Source organism: Myotis lucifugus, unplaced genomic scaffold (genome assembly GCF_000147115.1).
Source record: "Myotis lucifugus unplaced genomic scaffold, Myoluc2.0 scaffold_28, whole genome shotgun sequence".
NCBI classification, from domain to species: Eukaryota; Metazoa; Chordata; class Mammalia; order Chiroptera; family Vespertilionidae; genus Myotis; species Myotis lucifugus.
Window position 1 is genome coordinate 9,839,526 of NW_005871076.1, and position 16,310 is coordinate 9,855,835.

Genomic DNA, 16,310 nt, shown 5'->3' on the forward strand with positions numbered 1-16,310 from the left:
TTTTTAGTTTTATTCATTTCAAACGGGCCGGATCCAGCCCGCGGGCCTTAGTTTGCCCACGGCTGGCCTAAGCTGTTCCTAAGCTGAAGGAAAAAACTATGAGGAGTAATTCACAGACCGTTCCCAAGAATTTTCTCCAATGAAATGCAGACTAGGTGAGTTGCATGCATTGATTTAAGAGTCAGAGTTGACTCCTTGCCAAGTAAGATATATTCTATATATAAAAAAGGCTAATATGCAGTGTCCCCTCGGGAGTTCAATCACTCGCTATGACGTGTGCTGACCACTAGGGGGCGGCACAAAACAAAGGAACGCCCCAGATGGCAGGCCTGCTAGCCAGGCCTAGGTACCCTACCTGTGCACGAATTTTCTTCAATAATTTCCCATCGATACTTGAAATGTTTCAGTTTAAAATAGGGAAAGGAAAACAGGTTAAGGATAAAAATAGATTTCAAAGCAGTATCCAAATAACATGTAATGAAGTAAGAGGGAAGACTCATTGCTACTGTGTATTAACTATCAGAGTCACTTCACTCACTGGACTATATGTCTATAGAAAGTATAATTTTAGAGCTGAATATAAAAGCATCACACATTTAAAATGACCAAAAAGTATCTTTAAATAAAGTACCTTTCCCCCGTTTTGGCCATTAATTCCAGTGAGTGAACTCTCACTTGTATCAAAGTACTTAAGGCCATACACTTACCCCCAAATTTGCCAACTAATAACTTTAAAAGAAACGATCAGCACTTATCCTTCCAGTGTTAAACTTTGCTTACTAAAAGCTATAGATATTGCCATCTTACAGTCTTCTAATAGAGAAGCAGCTCTGAGCTTACTATACTAGTAGGAATATGACAAGAAAACTCTTGGGATTACTGAAATAGCTGTTTTAACTACTAGAAAGACTACACAGGTGGTTCAACAGAATTTACTTGTATATTTTCCATTTTCTATCCTACTTGAAGGCATAGGATAGCTTTGTATTAGCTTTCTACAATACCATGTTTAAAATGTAAACTAGATGCAGTACAACTTTTATACAACTTAGGAGATTAAAAAATGTCTGCCTTGCTCGTCCACTGAAATTCTTATTCATTGCTAATAGTGGGGTATGGATGTTTGGTAAATGCTTATGGTTTTACTTTCTTCATTATCAAAAGTCTTTTAAAGTGCTATCAAGCAGCAAATAAGTTGCATCAGCTCTCTGCTCATTAAAGGTAAAGGTGCTAATTCCTCATGGTAGAGGTGCAAATTGTGAAATCACAAGAGGCACAGTTTAACAGTAAGTAGAGCATGAAGAAACAGTAAAAGTGGCCTAAGTACAGAGTTGGACAGAACAAACCAATTTACAATTGCTCAATTGAAAGCAATACAGGTTCATTCAAAAATGAAGTTTGAGATTATAAGTATTTAGAATCAAATTTGAAGAATTTCTTGATAAAATATAAATCTGTTCTTTTGAAATTGGAAATGAAACTATCAATTGATTGAGAGCTAGAGACTTATTAACCCCTCCTACATAGATAAGGAAATAAGTGACAAAGTCTCTTGAAGTTATGTATTTTAACAGCTTTACATGTAATATTCATATATAAAAAACTTTAAGTGCTTTTCTCCAATTTAAAAATCTAAAGAATTCAAAAATAAGGCATTCAATATTTGAAAAAAGTACAGATTTACAAAATGTGTATATTCTGTCATGAAAACTCCACACCAACATTATACACTTGGAAAAAAATACAAACAGGATATATTACAAATTTATGTAAGCAATAACTTAGTTCACACCATGCAATAAAAAGTACATTAATCAAGATACACAAGCTTTTATAGGTTCTAAACTGAAGGACTTTTCTTCTGCAGAATCCTTAAAACTGGTGGCACTTAAAATTTGTTAGCCTTTCTACTGAGAGGTAAATTATACACAACAATGATGAAAAAGATTAACAGACCAGTTGTCTATTATGAATCATTCCAGCTTTGTTCAACAATGGCTGAAACTCTTTTCTCATATTCTCGTTTGTTTTCCTGATAAAGTTGTGCTGCCTGGCTATTAGCTGGACTGTTTGGATTTGGTTCATCCAGCAGAGACTAAAAGGAAAGAGAGAGAAAAAAATAGAGTTGCAGAGTTGTTCTTTGCATTAACAGGGGTCAGATAAGGAGCACAGAAGTTATATAAAATGGCAGAAATTAGTATGTCTTACATATTTTTAGGTCTAAATAATTTCAGAAATGGCTTGATAAATACAGTGAGAAGATTCCTACTGCTAGAGAAAAGCTTCTAAAACAGATCACTCTCAATTGCCTTAAGACCTTTGGAATAAATTGGAAAAGAATATCTTCTTTAGCCTACTAACATTAAAGTAGGAAGTGAGCAGTTTGATTTGCAGATTTGGTTAATATACAACACCTGTAAATAGCTTAGTAACAAACCTTTTCCAACATTAAGCTCTATTATTGTAGTTATTTGGCAAATGTCTCACTATAAGTTAGATAATCTTGTTTCCTTTAATCAATAAAACATATCTAGCAGCAAAGGGATGAAATAGGAAGGTTAAAAACAATGTTTATAAGATGATCCCAATAAAGCAAAGCTTTAAAAAGGTCACAAACCAAAACATTACTTCTGCTCCTCTCAAATCCACATAACTAAAACATACCTCTCTCCACCCCTCCAGAAAACTATCATTCAAGGTCCACTGTGAAATATTCTGCCAGAGTGCTTTGGCAAATAGTTACACTACTTTCTTTTACATATATACTAGAGGCCCGGTGCACAAAATTTGTGTGTGGGTGGGTGGAGGGTCCCCTCAGCAGGGCCTGCACCCTCTCCAATCCAGGACCCCTTGGGGGATGTCTGACTGCAGTCAGACATCCCTCTTGCAATCCAGGACCACTGGCTCCTAACCACTCACCTGCCTGCCTGCCTGATCACCCCTAACCACTCTGCCTGCCAGCCTGATCGCCCCTAACTGCTCTCCTCTGCTGGCCTGACTGTCCCTAACCACTCTCCCCTACCGGCCTGATCGCCCCTAACCACCTCTGCCTCGGCCCCCACCACCATAGCTTTGTCCAGAAGGACGTCTGGAAGACTTCCAGTCTAATTAGCATATTACCCTTTTATTAGTATAGACAATTTCTTGGATGGGGCAGTATTCTCAATTCTCTGCACTTGGCAGTTTCTTGAGGTCCCTATGGTTTTTTTTAAGCAATCATCTTTCATCTTTCCCTGAGATTTTTTATTCTTCTCCACAACCTCTGGCTATACTTCATGCGCACAAATACTTGGCCTGTGAGAACATTAACTTACACATAAACAGGAAAATAATTGTGGATTTGATCTAAGGTGGTCACTAATGAAAAAGGAGACCAGACGTCTAAAAATCATGGGTTTTTTGTCTGAGCTCTGCCACTGGTTACCTCAGTGCTGGGAAAGTTAATTTGCTCACTCGGTCTTTAGATTATGCCTAAAAGAGCTGATTGGATACCACAGAGTCTTGAAAAATTATGATGCATCTTAATACACACTTACCTGAATTGAGGTTAAAATAGAAGATACATCATATGTTGGACTCCATCGATTCTGAAGGATATCTAAACATATGCTACCATCAGCATACACTGCAAAGACAACACTAAAACTGGTTACATATTAACTTTGTCATATCTATTAAGAGAAAGCTTTACCACAAATAGAACGCTTGGCCCACACAGAAGTTTTGAAAATTAGGCAATAACTAAACCCCATTCTCACAGGAAAACCAGCCCTAAATAAGGTCTCTTATTTTGTACCTTCTCATGAGGAGGCTGGGTGGGAGTTAAAACTTTTTCAACATCCCATATAGTAAATCTGTTTAAATTCCCTATTTCTAAATATTCTTAAATAAAGCTTTCTTTTTTTTTGGGGGGGGGGGGGAGCTGATTTATTTAAAAATATATATTTTATTGATTTCAAAGAGGAAGGGAAAGAGAGTGAGACAGAAACATCAATGATGAGAGAGAATCATTGATCAGCTGCCTCTGGCACATCCCACCCACACTGGGGATCGAGCCCACAACCCAGGCATGTGCCCAGACCGGTAACTGAACCTGGGACCCACCCTTCAGTCCACAGGCCGACACTCTAGCCACCGAGCCACACCGGCTAGGGCTAAAGTTTATTTTTTAACACAGCAATTTCACTCCCAGAAATTACTCTAAAAGAAATAATCATGAACTACAAAATTTTATTTACAAATGTTCACTATAACACTCTTTATAAGAGTGAAAAATTGGAAACCACCTTGTGGCCCATAAAGAGGGGACCTGCTAAATGCTACATTCATATAACCACTGCCACACTAGTCAACAGAAATGATACACATCTACCCTATGTTAACTAATGTAGAAAGACATCCACAATATATTACCTTAATACTGTAATTTTCCAATTATTTATACAGGATAATATAATTCCATTTATAGTAAAAAATTATAACTATCTTCATTTGAGGTGTATGCAGTTGCAAAAACATTTGTAAGATTAAATGTCAAAATGTAACTAGCAGATAACTGTGATAGTAGGATTATGAAAGACCTTGTTTTATCTTTTCTTGTATTTTGTGATGTTTTTGCACTGAGTATACATTCCTTTTATAATTAAAAAATAAAAGTAATTAACAAGTTTTAGAAGTCTTTAGAGCAAGCCAGATCACTCTACATAAAAACAGCAATGCAGCTTTTGGGGGCAGGGGGAGAAGACGAGGCAAAGTATACTTAAATGCTGTCATACCACAGGGCTCTATCCTTCTTACCCATTACTATCCATGTGCTAGGTACTTCCAACTGTTAGCTTTAGACAAGATCCTAAAACTCAGCTTAAAAACAAGTCAATTTACTTACTATAAATCCAAAGGAACATCAGAAAGGGTTCTAAAATTGGCCCAGCCGCATGGCTCACTGGTTGAGCACTGGCCTATGAACCAGGAGGTCATGGTTCGATTCCTGGTTAAGGGCACATGCCTGGGTTGCAGGCTCCATCCCCGTAGGGGGCATGCAGGAGGCAGCCAATCAATGATTCTCTCATTGATGTTTCTATCTCTCTCTCCCTCTCCCTTCCTCTCTGAATTCAATAAAAATTATTAAAACACTGAACTGTATATTTTAAATGGGTAAAGAGCATGGTATCTCTATATATAAAACCCTAATATGCAAATAGACTGAACGGCAGAACAACCGAACAGTCGCTATGATGTGCACTGACCACCAGGGGGCGCGAGTGGAACATGGTGGGCATTGGCTGCAGCGGGATGGTGGAGCAGGTGAGCGGGGATGCCAGACCAAGGTGGGGTGCCAGTCGCTGTCATCGGGGCAAGCCTCTGGTGGTTACTGAAAATTCTTTGCTCCCGTGCTCGCACCTGCTGCTGGCACCGGCCCTGCTCACACCCGCTGCTGGCGCCAGAACCGCTGCCGGTGCCCAGCACTGGCCCTGATTGCCCCTGAGGGTTTCTCAACCTCCCCCTGCTCCTGAGGGGCGATTTAGGCAGCAGCTGCCACTCGCACCTGCTGACAGCTTTGGCCCTGCTCGCACCCACTGCTGGCGCCAGCCCTAATTGCTCTGCACTGTCAGGGGGTGCGAGCGGGGCCGGCACCATCAGCGCATGGGAGCAGTGGTGGCAGGAGCGGGGCTGCCGGCAGACAGGGGACCAGGGGCCGCGGTGGGAAGGGCAAGGCAGGGGCGCAGAGGATGGGCCGAGACCCGTCCTATGCCCACCTCAGCCTCGCAGTCCACAGTTTCTTTCAAGGTGCATGAATTCATGCACTGGGCCCCTAGTATGAATTATATTTCAATAAAGGTGTTAATAAAGTAAACCAGGAAGTTAACAATAAAAAAGTACTGATAGCAGCAAAAGGGAGACGATGCTTTTAATATTTTTTTTAAAATATATTTTATTGATTTTTTACAGAGAGGAAGGGAGAGGGATAGAGAGTTAGAAACATCGATGAGAGAGAAACATCGACCAGCTGCCTCCTGCACACCTCCTACTGGGGATGTGCCCGCAACCAAGGTACATGCCCTTGACCGGAATCGAACCTGGGACCTTTCAGTCCGCAGGCCGACGCTCTATCCACTGAGCCAAACCGGTTTGGCGCTATTAATATTAAATGATCAAAAATAACAATATAGTTTCTCCATAAATCTATTAATCCTACACCTATACACATATACTCCCTGTGCATTCTACAGCCTATTCCACCTTGATTTACAGAGCCCCCTTACTATAATTTGGGTTGATTCAATATAAAGTCTAAGCCAGGATAAAGCAAAAGCAGAGTAGTAAGCAACTTGGGAATTTCCCCAAAACAGAAACAAAACATTCAATTAAACCTGTCTTGGCTTTAAAAGAAAAAAAAATGGCAGCTGGAAGAAAAAAGCAAAAGAAATTAAATCTATTATTGGGAAGTCACACTGGTTCCACGTACACAAAAACACTCCTCTGAGTAGGGAGCTCTACCTGCCTATAGCTCACTCATGCAGTTTGCAGTACGAGACTACATGCAATCAGAAAGACTTCTGAATATGTGCCTTCTGAAAAGAAGTTAACTGATGGGGAAGATCACATTGAAATGAGCAAAAGGTTACAAAAAGAGAGCTTAAATATTTTGAAAAATAAGTCTTTCAGACAGTAATTTATAATCAGGAATATAAATATATTAAAAGTAAAGAGCACAAAGTCAGGGAAGGACAAATTTAACTACAAAAGGGTCCCTCAGCAATCATTTATGAAAAATAATAAAATAAACTTCTGAAAGTGAAAATAGGAATGAGAAAAAAAGAGTAAAACTATTTTAAAAAGCCTTAAAAATACACAAACCTTTGATCCAGTAATACCACTTCTAAAAACTTATTCTAAAGAAATATTCAGGCCCTAACTGGTTTGACTCAGTAGGTCGGCCTGTGGACTGAAAGGTCCCAGGTTCGATTCCGGTCAAGGGCATGTACCTTGGTTGCGGGCACATCCCCAGTAGGAGGTGTGCAGGAAGCAGCTGATTGATGTTTCTCTCTCATCGATGTTTCTAACTCTCTATCCCTCTCCCTTCATCTCTGTAAAAAAATCAATAAAATATATTAAAAAAAAAAAAAAAGAAAGAAATATTCAGGAGTATTTGAGAAGATTTATTTTCACGAATATCAAAAGTGCTGAAAACAACTGGACACTGATTAGATAAGTTATGGCAAACTCAGAACATTTTGTAGCCACTAAGAATGGTGTAGAAATATTTAATAAGGGAAAATGTTCATAGTATATAAAAAATTAGGTACTTAACTTTATTCAGAACATACCAATTTTGTACAAGCATTTATTTGTGTTTTTAAAAGCTAAATTTTAAGTGACAAATTCTTTTCAACATCTTTCACAGTTCTACAAATAGATATTACTTTAAAATCAGAAGTTATTAAAACAAAAATTTATCTCAAATTTGGAACCTTGGTAAGATTTGTGACTAATACTGATCTGGAAACAACATCTGGAAATGGGCCCTTGGAGTGAGAACTATGGGGTAAGACCTAGAAGGAAGGAAACAAGCCTTTCCCCCCTCCCCTTTATCATTTGCAAAGTCAAACAAAATTGCTACTTACCATTTGGATGAAACATTTTGGATAAAAACCTAACAGTTGGTGGTTTATTTGGATATTCTTCAGAAAATTCTATTACTAGTTTGAAAGTACCTAGATAGAAAACAAACCAAAATAATTATAGTACGGACAAGCATAACTTTTAAATCTCTTCATCAATGAATTTTCAACCCATACTGGTATTTGCACCATATAAAAATTCATGTGAATTTTGGTTTAGCATATGAAACATACTAATATACTTCAATTTATGTCAGAATGACAACACACATAGCATTGGCAAGCATAGGAAACTAACACTTTCACATACTATTGGTGGGAATAACTGTTACATTTTTAAAAGGCAATTTGGTTCTAGCTACTAAATTTAAAATGCACATTTGGACAATTTATTATAGCTTAGAAGAGGGGAGGGTGCCCAGAGGATTTTTGAGAGTTGGTGACTACCACATACAATGGACTCAGATTGGAGACTTGGGAGCTAATGTAAAAGGTCTGTTCTGTCCCTTAAGACTCCCTTCACTTAAATATGCCAAGAATCAGTACTGGTAAGCATAAGTGTAACTGCCTACTATTGTTGGTTATAGACCAACACAGTACATTTTGGTCAGTCTATATCAGTATTTTTTGGTCAACAGAAGCATAGGCATTTTTTTAAAATTATGCATTTTAACAAAGTAAATCTGTTCACAGTAAACAGAAAAGTTAAGAACTCTCAACTCCAATTCCAAATCCATTTCACAGAAATAACACTACTAGTGGTTTGGGGTTTGTTTTTTTAGACTTCTTTTGTGTTTATTCACTATCCAAAGTCCTTTTATTTTGAGGAAACTCACCTTAAAGGTGAGTAGATTAGAGAGGTCCTCCCTCTAATTACAACCCCTTGGAAAAACTTATTCCTAACGAAGTCAAGGAAAGTTTAAACCATTCCATGTGTCTCTACACAGTTCTTTCCCTTATGTCACCAATGCCACTTTTTAAAAAAAATGCCAACTATAACTAAAAAAAAAAAAAATTAAAAATAATCTACTAAAAAATAAAAATTTAAAAAATAATCTAAACAACAAAACCTTAATCAACCTAATTCTAAGCTCCTGGCTTCAGTTTACTAACATAAGAGGCATGTATTTAGTAAAATATTTTATTCTTTATCTTCTTCACTACTCATATTTGATATTCAAACTCTACCTCTTCACAATTTTTTGTTTGGAAATTTGGAATTAGGGAGGTCAAAGATATAAGCAAAATAAAAGGTGGTATCTATTTCATATTTTGATATATTAATAGAGGTACTATGAAATGTATAGTTAGTGAAGACAGCCTTATACCTATGTATTTTTAAAGTTTACATTTTAATTCTCTTTAATTACAAAAATGTACTATGTAAAAATTTCAAGTAAACACAAATATGAAACAGCTATTTTTAAGTTCTCCCCCTATTGTGGGGTCTCCGGACCCCCCCTTTTTTATTAATCCTCACTTGAAGTTATTTTTCCAATGAAATTTAGAAAGAATGGGAGAGACAATCACAATTATGTAAATGAAAACATCGATGTGAAAGAGACATACATCGATTGGCTGCCTCCCACACTGGCCCTGATCAGGGCCAGGGATCCAGCCTTGCCACGAGGCACAGGCTCTCGACAAAACCCGGGACTGAAGGGGACCCCTCAGCCAGCAGGCTCTACCCACTGAGCCAAACCGACTAGGGCTCAGGACCCTTTTTACTTTCTCATTCCACCAAGCTTCAATGTGAAGTCACTGAATGTGAAGCTGGAAAGAGATGCATGCAATAGCATACCATTTTATGGTATCTCCACCAAAAATAAAAAATAATTTCATTTTAAAATATTGGCTCTCTAATAATCAGCTTGCAAAAATTCCCAAAACTTTTAACAATCTGTTCTCACAAATCAGTACAAGCTGCCCCCAGCACACCAGGGGCTGTAACTATCAATATGTGTTGTATTAGAAATTATAACTCAAAAATCTTAAAATATTTATCCTTAAGAACTATAAACTCATTACACATTTACCTAAGTAACATTTAATGAGAAAAAACAACAACAAATATCTTCTCACCAAGTTAGTGAGAAGTGAAGTATTGTTTTATATTTTTTGCAAATCTCTTTAATGACTATCTTAACAGAAGACAGCTGGATTCTCTTAGCTTCTTCTGTATTCAATCTGTTGCAATATGCTGTTTTGGTTGAGGAACATGAAGAAGATCAGGCATCACACAATTATATAAATGAAAAGGAAAGGAGTACTTCCATAGCCTTTTCAGATAACTAGGTATTTTTTTATATTACACCAAAGAAATGGTAAGTTTTTAAAGGTTAGTTGCAATGTAGAATCTGAAACCATATAAATAAAGCTTTACATCATTCACATTTGGAAAATATTGGTTCACTGTTCAGCTGCTCTTGTTGACCTAACAGCTCACTTAGATCACTTTTGAGAATATAACCTGCCAAATACTCAAACCTAAATAATCAGTTTGTCTGTCAGTCATTTTTTCAAGTAAGAATGTTCCATGAAAAAAGCAGTAGTTCAAGTTGCAACTCAAACAACTGCAGAAGTATTTTTCCTCCAGACAATCATTATATTTGGTATACAAGAAAAGTGCTGTATACATACTTTCCACTTCATCACACAGAATATTAAAAGGATGTATACTCAAGGATCATAATTTAATAATATTAATAATTTCCACTTTTTCACCAAGAGATTAAGTGAAACTGGCATTTTTTAAAATATAAAAAGTACCACTTAGTACAGTTTGGTGCCACTATCTTGATTTATGCCAAGACACTAAACTGCTTAGGTCCTGGTTTTAGTCAATAATGCTTTTGTACCACCAGTGCAAATGTCAATACAGTGAAAAAAAAGGCAAATGTCTCAGTATTGGTATGAACAGTTTTGATCACATTGAACCCCTGAAAGGGTCTTAGGGACCTTAAGGGGTTTTTGGACCACTCTTGAGAATAACTTGGTGTAGAGTAAAAAGCTTAAGTCCTTAAATACCTCTATTTAATTCCTAACCCTGACCTAGAAGTAACCACTGATAACAGTGTGGTACATAATCCTTTGACATAACAGACACACTTGCATATATGTACTTATTGCAACATACATTATTCTGTAACGTCATTTGGTCTACCTTATTCTTTAACAGGTATATAATACTCCAGAGTCTAGCTAAACCATAATTTGCTAACCATTTCCTCTATTGGGCATTCAGGTTATCTCCTTAAAAATGGTGCTGCAATCAATATTTTTGTACAAATATCTTTGCTGCATTAATGCTGAAGCCATTTTGATAATTAAAACAAACCTGTTTAACAATTCTTTTTTAGAACTGGAAATTTGCTTTTTTCAAAAAATAACATATATTTTTAAAAAGTATGCAAGAATGCTGTTTACAGGTGTTGAATGCCAGTTGTATGTGAAATTACTGACAGCTTTGTGTATTTAAGAACAATTTCAGCTCAACATCCTATCAATACAGATGACAAAGTTAAAAAAAGAAAAAAAAAGCACCATTACCCTCTCCTAGTGTTTACCACAGCAACATTGTTAGCATGCTACAAAGGCCATCAAAATTTAAACTATTATCAACACAGACCCTATGATCTAGGCTTAAGGTTCTATAGCCAAATATTAAGGTAATAGAGTGGCAACAAAGGTGATCAAGCTGATGGGAGGAGAAAGTCTTGTAAACTCAGTAGCAGTATTTAATTTTAATTTGACCTATTAACAATAAAAAACAGTTTTAAGTAGATACATTGGTGTTATAATTTCCTACTTCTGTTGTTGTTATTAATCCTCACCCAAGGATATTTTTCCACTGATTTTTAGGGAAAGTGGAAGAGAGAGGGAAAGAGAGAAACATCAATGTGAGAGAGACATTGGTTGCCTCCTGCAAGAGCCCCCACCAGGGCCCAGGCCGGGGGTATGTGCTTCTGATCGGAATCGAACCTGGGACACTTCAGTCTGCAGGCCGAGCCAAACCAATTAGGGCATAATTTCCTACTTTTTAAAAAGCCTCTTAACACTGTAGAAAACATAAGGAGAATGACTTACCATCTTCAAAGGGTGTCCCTTCTGGTCTGAAAACAAGAAAATTTCTGATTAAAACACGTTTTTCATTCTTTTGTTCTGCCTTTTCCTGGTTTTCAAGAGTGGAAAGGATAAACTCAAACAGAAAGAGGGGCTCATCCTGACAATTTGTGGAGTTTTTAAGATAGTGTTAATTTAGTATCATCTTAGGCCTAAATTTTTACAGATTTAGGCATAAAAGGTAACTTTTATTTTCTAAGTTTTCCTCTTAGGGTAGCTTTACACACACACACACACACACACACACACACAAATGTATCATAATTTTAGCACAAAAAGAATTCAGCTCCCAAATACCAACAAGTTATTTTGTAAATATGTGCATTCTTGAGAGAAAAGGTCCTATTTTAATTTACATCAGTAAGATGGAAATCAATACCCTTTAGTTTAACTATGTTACCAAAGCAGCATGTTCTGCTTTTCAAAAAAATCCTCACCCAAGGATATGATGTTCATTAATTTTAGTGAGGAAGGGAGAGAGACACATTGATGTGAGAGAGGAACTTCGATTGGCCGGGCCTTTAAGAGCCTTGACTGGGGATGGAACCTGAAACCTAGGTATGTGCTCTGACTGGGAATCAAACCCACAACCTGTTATGTATTGGATGATGCTCTGAGCCCCTCTGCTAGGGCAGGTGTGTTCTATTTTTCAACAGAGCAATTTCTAGTTCAAACTGGATAGACATAACTAAATCAAGAAAGCCAGTTTCTTTTGCTCAAATCTTTTCCTGGCCTCCATACCCCAATTTCATTTTTCCTAAGCAGCAGCATGAAGTTTAATTATTACTTGCAAGGCATATTCAGGTCTCAAAGAAGCATGTTCACAGCCTGAATTTAAAATAATAACTTTAGAAGGAGAACTACCCTCTTTTTCCCACTAGTTTTTAAGGTAGACTCTTACTTGTAACTAATTCAGAGGCAACTCAGAATTGTTTATGAAAATATTCCCCTTTAAAATTAAAGATTTAGCACAAAACCCTAGTTTTTAAAAAAGAGTGAAATAAAAAAAGATCAATTCTGAGAAAACCAAAGAAAAGGCATAAGGAAATTTTAAATTAAAAAGCATATATGCAATATATATGTAGAATGTAAGACTGCTTCTCAAAGACTTCATTCAGCTACAGGCATACTCATTTTATTGCACTTCACAGATGCTGCCTTTTTTTATGAATTGAAAGTAAGGCCCTCCACCAGCCAAAAAAAAATTGCTTTATTGTGGTAGTCTGGAACCAAACCCACAGTATCTCTGAGGTATGCCTGTATTTCATACTGGGCTATGAAACGTTTTTCATTTAAAATCTTGTCATAGTCTAAGTTCTCAATGTTTTTGTTCCTAGCCTTTTTATAGTTCTAATAAATACAAGCATAAACACTTGCTTGGCACATTTTATATAAAATCATTTATCTCTTCTCCTTTAGTTTCAAATGGTATTTTTATAAGGTAAAACCCAAAGTTGTTATAAAATCTTATGTATTTTTTAAAAATATATTTTTATTGATTTCAGAGAGGAAGGGAGAGGGAGAAATAGAAAGATCAATGACAACAGAATCATTGATTGGCTGCCTCCTGCACGCCCCCTACTGGGGATCGAGCCCGCAACCTGGGCATGTGTCCAGACTGGAATCGAACCCAGGACCCTTGAATCCACCAGCCGATGCTCTATCCACTGAGCTAAACCAGCTAGGGCTATAAAATCTTATGTATTAATTGCAAAATGCAAATAAATTTTATGTAACCGATAAAACTTTTATGGCAATGTTTTTTCTAATTTACCTTGCAGTTTCTGTGAGGTCCCCGTTCAACCTCAGTCTCTTTTCCTAGTTGCTCATTTTTAAAAACTCACCACACCTATCAGTTGTTTTATCTTTCAACTCACCCAAATATAACTGCATTCCACTGCATGATGTTGTTTTCAGATGGTGCGCCACTGACACCCACAGGTGGGTCCTCTTGCAATCTAGAAATCCATAGTATAATTTTAAAAGTTGAACATTTGGGCCACTAAAAAGGCCAAATAGAACACCTATAGACTCTATACTCTCTGCTCTGAGACACAAACAACACCTATTTCCTTGTTCTTATGCTGAGCTGGAATAAACCATCTGACAATAAAAAAAACTCGCCCAGGTACATACTTGTTAGATACCACTACAAATCATCTAGAATGCTAAAGGGCTTGGGAGTATCCCTCTTCAATTACCATCAAGATTAAGATATCTTTCAACAGCTAACATATGTATAGGCTGCCCTCAACCAAAAATAAAAGAACATTTTAACAGAACCATCAATTTTGCTGCTGTAATGCAGACTGTGTGAGTGCTAAGGATGGCTATTTGTGCAACATGGCCACCAAACCTCCTCCTCCTCAAAACAGAAAAATCCTCAGCGTGACCACTAAAGGACTGAAAACACTTGATTCAATTTGATTAGGAAAGTAGTTTCAGGCAGGAGAGCTACTTTATCCCATTTGCTTCAATTAGCAATGGCTTTCAGAGTAATCAAAATTGCTTGGTTTCCCGTCAGTCCTTATTTTAAAGGCGCTGCACGAACACTAAAACTACCTCTGAGAGCAGGAGACTCAATACAAAACTATCTTCCAACATCTGTCAAATTCTTGTAACCTGAAGACCCTTGGAAAATTACCAAAGGTACCCTGTGTCCAATGCAGAATAAAGCAGAGAATCACAGCAAATCAGGGTAACAATAGGCACGAACTGTAAGTTTTATTATTTGAATTTCACTCATCTGAATTTCAGCTAATTTGAAATCTACTGATTTCAAGCTTTAGAAGATGACTTTTACATGAAATAGGGCATCTCCTTTCAAAGACTCAGTAAAAAATAAACGCTGTATTTTCTCTCTCTATATATATATATGTGCAGTGATTGTCATCTGGTATGATACTTTCAAATCAGTCCACATAAAGACAGTTATTTTTAGTCAGCCTCAAGAAGACTGGGCCACGAACAGAAGCCTTACAGGAATGATGCTGCTGGACGCCCACCAAAGGTAACCGGCTAAGAGAAGTGACAAATATATTCAATGATGATAAACTGGTCAAAGCCCAAAACAATGGCTTCCAAGGCCTCACCTACGATTTTATCATGGCCAAGTTGAGAGGTCACTTCCTGAGCCGCTGATCTAAGTTTCTATACTACAAATTTCATCTCAATCAGGGCAGGTCTCAGAAAAACAGAGGATCGCAATGCTAAGTTTTCTATTACTTTCCCCCCACCGTACCTCAAAGTAAACGGTAAACAACTGAGAAAAAAAAAAAAGTCCTTCTCCTCCCACCCCACGTCTCTACCAAACCGTTTACAAAGGAGGCCTGAGAATATAAGTTAGCGCTGCTCGAGAAGCATTTTCCAGACTTTGGAGACTATAGATAGAGCTTCTGCCCAGGCCCGAACAGAGTGCAGAAGATCTTGCAGCCGCGCTGCCAGCTCGGTCCCAGCCTGAGCCAGTTCTCAAGGTCTGCCCGCCGCCGCGGGCGGAGAAGGGGGAGTCGGGTTCGAGAGATGGGTTAACCACCTCCGACCTCCCGAGGCTGACCCCACCCTCCCTGCAGAAAGGGGGGGGGGTGCTTTTCGCCTCCACCCTGCCCCTCCGAGGAGACCGCAGGCCCGTCGAACAAAGCTCACTGGTGGAGTCAGCGAGGAAAAAGCTTCTGCAAGGGCTCCCTTTTGGGGTCTCGAGAAGGGGTACCGCCGGGTGCAGGCGCGGGGGTAAGGTTTCAACGGCAGGGCGACAAGTCAGGCAGCTGGCCCAAGCGGGCAGCGGGGAATCCTAGGTGCACACAGCCTTTTTTTTTTTTTTTTTTTACTTTTTGGGGAGGGAGGGATAGCGGAGTGAGAAACCACTCCGCTATCGGGATAGCGAACGGGGGTTGGAACTGGCCCCCCGTCGCTCCCGGGGGGTCCACAGCCGGCCCTCTGAGGACCCCAAGAGGAAGGTGTCCCGGATCCGCGTCCGGTAGGCCCGCAGCTTCGGGGAGGAGCCGTCGTCCAGGCGGAGGGGAAGGGCCTTACCGCTTGAAATCCCGCATGAGCCTCCTCCGGGCGGGGGTCGACATGCTCCACAGCTGCCCCGCGGTCCGTCTGAAAGAAAAGAGTCCCGCGCGGCCCCCCCACCCCCCGGCGCGGCGGCCGAATCACTGCGGGTCACCGCCACGGAGGCTGCACAAACAACCCCGCAATGACGTCTCCCTCCGCCGCCTCCAGATCCCTCCGCCCTCCGCCAGTACCACGGCGCGAGGGGGGGAGGAAAGGGGGAGGGCACGGGTGAGAGCTCCTGCGGTAGCTTTTCAACAAGGTCCTACCGTTGGTGCTCTCTGAACTAATTGGAAAATGAGTATTTTCTGTGTTCAGACTAGATAATAGTGGGTTAGGAGACAACAAATCCGAAACACCACCCTGATGCGTCCCCTTTCACTAGGTTAGGTCCGACCGAGTGGGGAGAGGGGGACGCCAGCGGGTTGGAGATTTCAGGCGAAGGAGGTGGGATGACGTAAGGTCACGTGATCTACCGGTGGCGATGTCAACAATCCACCCCTGAGGGGGAGGTGG

General features: G+C 39.1%; 1 protein-coding gene across 2 annotated transcripts; it reads right to left on the bottom strand.

The window, feature by feature from the left end:
- Positions 1–921: 921 nt before the first annotated feature.
- Positions 922–15,953, bottom strand: UBE2B (ubiquitin conjugating enzyme E2 B). Of its 2 annotated transcripts, none has more exons than XM_023752160.1 (6): positions 15,774–15,953; positions 13,622–13,702; positions 11,709–11,734; positions 7,626–7,715; positions 3,537–3,598; positions 922–2,095 (listed from the first exon to the last, which is right to left on the bottom strand). In XM_023752160.1, the coding sequence occupies exons 1-6, from the start codon at positions 15,815–15,817 to the stop codon at positions 1,967–1,969; spliced, it is 432 nt and encodes a 143-aa protein (XP_023607928.1). In that variant the 5' UTR covers positions 15,818–15,953; the 3' UTR covers positions 922–1,966. The 2 variants fall into 2 exon arrangements, with proteins under 2 accessions (XP_023607928.1, XP_006086655.1); XM_006086593.3 differs by having other exon boundaries at positions 3,537–3,625; positions 15,774–15,949.
- Positions 15,954–16,310: the final 357 nt, after the last annotated feature.

Coding starts and splice junctions, on each gene's coding strand:
- UBE2B (XM_006086593.3), bottom strand. CDS start 15,817: ATGTCGACCCCCGCCCGGAGGAGGCTCATGCGGGATTTCAAGCG. Junction 11,735..13,621: donor TGGAATGCAGTTATATTTGG/GTGAGTTGAAAG, acceptor TCTTGTTTTCAG/ACCAGAAGGGACACCCTTTG. Junction 2,096..3,536: donor CTATTTTAACCTCAATTCAG/GTAAGTGTGTAT, acceptor CTTTCCTTTTAG/TCTCTGCTGGATGAACCAAA.